The sequence below is a fragment of the Oryzias melastigma genome, linkage group LG3, assembly GCF_002922805.2.
Source record: "Oryzias melastigma strain HK-1 linkage group LG3, ASM292280v2, whole genome shotgun sequence".
NCBI classification, from domain to species: Eukaryota; Metazoa; Chordata; class Actinopteri; order Beloniformes; family Adrianichthyidae; genus Oryzias; species Oryzias melastigma.
Window position 1 is genome coordinate 6011454 of NC_050514.1, and position 4726 is coordinate 6016179.

General features: G+C 36.6%; 1 protein-coding gene across 1 annotated transcript in view; it reads right to left on the minus strand.

The window, feature by feature from the left end:
* Positions 1-4077, minus strand: part of itga11a (integrin, alpha 11a) — a 68820-nt gene extending 64743 nt beyond the window's left edge. Inside the window, exon 1 of the mRNA XM_024296171.2 lies at positions 3902-4077. Coding sequence (XP_024151939.1) covers positions 3902-3983 — 82 coding nt within the window. The 5' untranslated portion in view covers positions 3984-4077. The remainder of the gene's footprint in view (positions 1-3901) is intronic.
* Between the last annotated feature and the right edge of the window lie 649 nt (positions 4078-4726).

Genomic DNA, 4726 nt, shown 5'->3' on the forward strand with positions numbered 1-4726 from the left:
CTGAGTCAACAAATCTCCTCAGCACAACGCAAAATTTATGCCACCAGCACTACACAAAGACAAGCACACCCCCCTGTGAGAGTTTGGGAGCCCAGAGCCTTTAATTACTAATTCAGCTTTGAAATATAATATACTTTCATTATATGACAAGAACTTATTAGCTGCAGGAGCATTAGAAAGCAGACAAGGAATAATTTCTGGAACAATTCAGCTGCTCGTTCTTTTCCTTAACTGTGAAACAGATACCTAACAACTGAGGGATGGCTGGCCATGAGCTTTTATTTTGAAGGAAATCACATTTTCAAAGGTGCCAAGACCCACAATTAACTTGGTTAGGAAGCCATCCAGTGGACAAAAAGAAACAAATCATGAATCAGTTTATATGCTGTCTCTTTATTTTTAAGGCGACAATCTAAAGCCCAATTAAACTGACATTTTATAAGTAAATATTAGTAATGCTTCATTGTAAGAAATTCTTCATAATATCATCAGAGCAGCTGTTATTTTTAATCAAAAAGTGGTTATGGTTTTTCTTCCCACGTGTAATATAGACTATTATTACACACAAAGTGTTGGTTGACATCGATATGCAGACATGATTTTAATAAACAGGATTCTGAAACTTTTTTTGAGCTAAAAGAATAAACTCTTTTACAGCAGAACTAATGGAGCCATGTCTTGAAAAAAATGTACTCATAGTAATAAACGAAATATAAAAAAGTCCGATAAAATTAATGTTTTGTTCATTTCCTGCATCTCACTGACATTAACTAGACTTTTTTATACTAAGCATCTGAAAAACTTTTCTTATTTCACCCTAAAAATGATTTACTTCTCATTTAAAAGTGGACAGTTGTATTTGAGGAAAATGAAACAGAGATAATGACAATAGAAGGGAGTAGGAGTGCCACAGCTAAAGAAAACTATGCAAACTCTCATTTTAAACAGATGATCTTTACTTTATGCTCTAAAGAATCTACTTGAACAGGAACAAAAGTAGGCTCTTAATAGGACAACATCAACATTGATTCTATTGAATCAATAGGGAAAAGTATTTGTTCCAAACCGAGTTTACCTAATTTGTTCCGGATCGAGTCCCGAACTTTGCCTTTGTTCTGTTTTCAGACTGCAGTCAAGCAGACTGTTGTTTTCTGGACTTCAGCTTGTAAACAAAACCATGTGACTAAAGATCTCTTCAGTTGTTGGTCAGCAGTTATGGAAGCAGGTCAAAACAAGGTTTTTTGTTTCAAAGTTTTTTAGTATTCACAAACGAGATGACAAAAGCGTCAATGCAGTAACCTGAATGTGGCCGCTAGAGAAAATTAGAGAAAAATTAGTTGAAAATGCTGAAGCTGAAAGGTTGCTGACATATCAGTTAAATGCCAAATTAGCCAAAAACTGGACACATGTCTAAATTAGTCATAAAAAGCTAGCATTAAACTAAAATATTAGCTAAATGCTAAGTCAGCCAAAAACTGGACATGTCTAAATTAGCCAAAAACAGCTAGCATAGTGCTAAAAATAAAAGCTAAATGGCACATTACCCTATAAACCTAGTTGTTGCTGAACATTATAAAGTTTTTAATGGGGTCTCTAGCTGAAAGTATATGCGGAAGTTCAAAAATTTCAAAGTTTTTTAAGGATTTGAGCGATTTCTCATTCATTTCCTATGGAGAATATTTTGCTTTGTATTTCAAAAACTATAAAGTGTATGAATACAGAAGTACAAGCAACAATGTCCTGAATGAGCTCAACATTTTTATACGAAGATTTCTGAAATCACTGAAAGTGTGATTGAGTTTGTATGTGCCATAAAACATATGGAAAGGAGCAGGAGAGTCATAGTGTGAATACTGTAGAGCATTGACACGGTAACAGTATTCAAACTCAAAGGGGTATAGTTAAAGTTGACTTTGCTGTAGTCACTGCTGGTTGAAAAATGCCAGTAAGTCATTAATTTCAAGTGTAATCTAAAAACCCTGCCTGCATAAGATTTAGAAAAAAAAAAAAATCCAATTCATTTTTATTTAACAGAACTAATGAACAGCAAATGTTTTCCAACATATCCTTACTATCAAGATGTGACTAACAAAACTCCTTGTATAAATCAGTAATGAAGAAATAAAACTGGAAGAGGGTTGGCAGCGATCTTTTAGGTTTAACAGGACAGCCACAGGGAGAATTGATCGCATTGGGACTTTGGTTTACAAAGTCCATAAATTCCCAGAATCTGAACAATGAACAGAACTCTTAATTATAGGTGCGGGGGTCTTGTGTTTTTCCATCCATTAGTTGTAAATATCAAGAAGAAGAAGTTCAGATTTTTTTGACAGATGTTTGTGTAAATAATAAGAAAATTATGTATTCAGTGTAAGTTTAGCAGGGGAGCCTCTCTCACCAGTGATGCTGCAGGGGCGCTTTGCACCCTGGGAGGTCACCAGTCCATCACAATTACAGACAGAGCGGGAAAAGTTTCAAATCATGATTAAACCTTTATTCATTTGGACCGTGCCTGTTGATTACCCATAAATCAACGAGGAGTGGATTCAAACCAGGAACCTTCTTGTTGTTAGTCAACAGAGTTAACCACACCTCCATCTTGATAAAAACACACTTTCCTTAAATTGTCTTTGATGTTCACTCAGTCGTGTTCCTGGCAAATACAGTCTTTGGTCAATCTGGAGTACAATTGTTTATCCAGTCTGCTAAGAATCTGATTTAGTCTGAAGTTTGCATATTTTCCACTTTATGGAAGGGCTCCTCTTACAGTGTATTTGCTTTATGTATGTACTTGCACTTGATTCATTTTGTCACTTGCACTTTTTACCCTTCTCAGAAAAATCATAGAGGGGAGCTTTTATGACAACCTCCTCATCTGTGTCTGCAGTGGTCGGATCAAATGTCATTTATTTATTGTTTTTTTTAAATCCCGAGTCCTGATGAAGACAATAGATCAAACTTGCTATATAGAACTGTTCTCTACATTTTTGTGTGAGATCTTCAGTCCAAAAACTTTACAAACAAACTAGCCTAAAAACTTTAGACGGCTTTCTTCTCGTGCTCTTAAAAAAAACCACAGTCCACATCCGACTCCAGCTACAAGGTCATTCTCATTGGAGCGTCAACCCAAAAATTTGTTCCAGCAAATTCCAAAATCCAACCAAATATTTACAAGTATGTTCTTCCTTTCTCTTCTTTCTGCAGCTTCGTGTTATTCACAAAGTGTCTAAATTATACACACACTTCTGTAAACAATGTGGCAAAACGTATTAATAAAGCATTCGTGTTATTCAGAACACACATTGTGTTTGAAACATCTGGCTACTGTTTGATGAACTCCAAACTTAATGAAAGTTTCTACAGCAGAATGGAATCAGAGATAATCTGCGACACAAACATAGTTCCTTTATGTTTACTGCTAATATATACACATTTTTGTATCCCAACAAATGAACAACACAACATAAATATTGTTCCAAGCCTTTAAATTGCCTCTTTGTCACTCCCCCATCCTTTCATCTTGCTTAGATGTGTGACTGTTAAAGGGATTTCACTGGCAATTGAGCACAACTCTGGCTGAGCACCAACTCACAAAATCAACTTTCCTCACACAGAACATCAAGGATCTCTATAAACCTTAAGAGAACTATATATCTTCCAGAATAAACACACAGTCTGCTTTCCTGCCCGTCTCAATCATACAGGGTCAAAAGTCAAGTTATCATAAGGCTCATTCATTCACACCAGATATGAGGTTAAAAGTAACCCAAATGTGAGGGATGCACAAAATACTCAACTTTGCGCTAAATTTAGAAGATTTTTAAAACTTAAGCCAGATTAGGGTTTTTAAAATAATCTTAAAAAAATACCAAAACTTTAATGTTGGTGTCTCATAACTCACCAAACTGCTGGCTGCAAATCCAGAGCAGGAGGAAGCAGTAGTACTCCATGTGTCTGCTGCTGCTGCTGCTGTGCGCATGCATGTGATAATGTGTATGAGTGATGGCTGCTGTGAGGGTGTATGAGGTGCAGAGACCCAGCGGCAAGCACAGTTAAAGATCCCCCTTTGGTTTCCTCCAAACCAACGCTTTGCCTATTTGTGGAGAAGTAGGAGGAGACTGCAGGAGAAGGAGGTCCATGCTGACACGAGGAGCAGAAATCGCTCCGTCTCTCATCAGGTCATTCAGCTCACTGTGAGTGGCACCGTGCTCTCAAATGACTCATGTTTAGACAAAGTCTGCAGTGTATCTGGGAAGTGTGCTTTTATGATGACAAGTTTCAAAGGAAGAAGCTTTGAGATCAAGAGATAAATCAATCGGTTTTTTACGACTTAGTTCTTTTTTAAAGTGAAACTTCAACAAAAATGCTTAGAAAATGCGACAAATTAAGACTAATATTTTAAGCTTTCACATAGAAAGTCACAAAAAGAACAAGTCAGACTAAAACTGCCTCCTTCAAGCTCCGCACTGAAACTTTATCTCCCTGTCACGACCACAAACTGACTAGTGCTTCAACAGCAAGTTTGGGCTTTCAATGTTACCTTATATTCCTACTGAACAACCTTTTCATAAATGCAAAATGCATAATGATCCTATTTAGGAAGGTATTTGTGTCTACGTCAGCTCCAACAAAACCCTTTTGAGGTTGGCTGAATAAACGGAATAAACCAGAGCAGGTCAATTCTTAACACTTTAACATCGGAGCTCCAGCGTTTATGTTTTTTGAT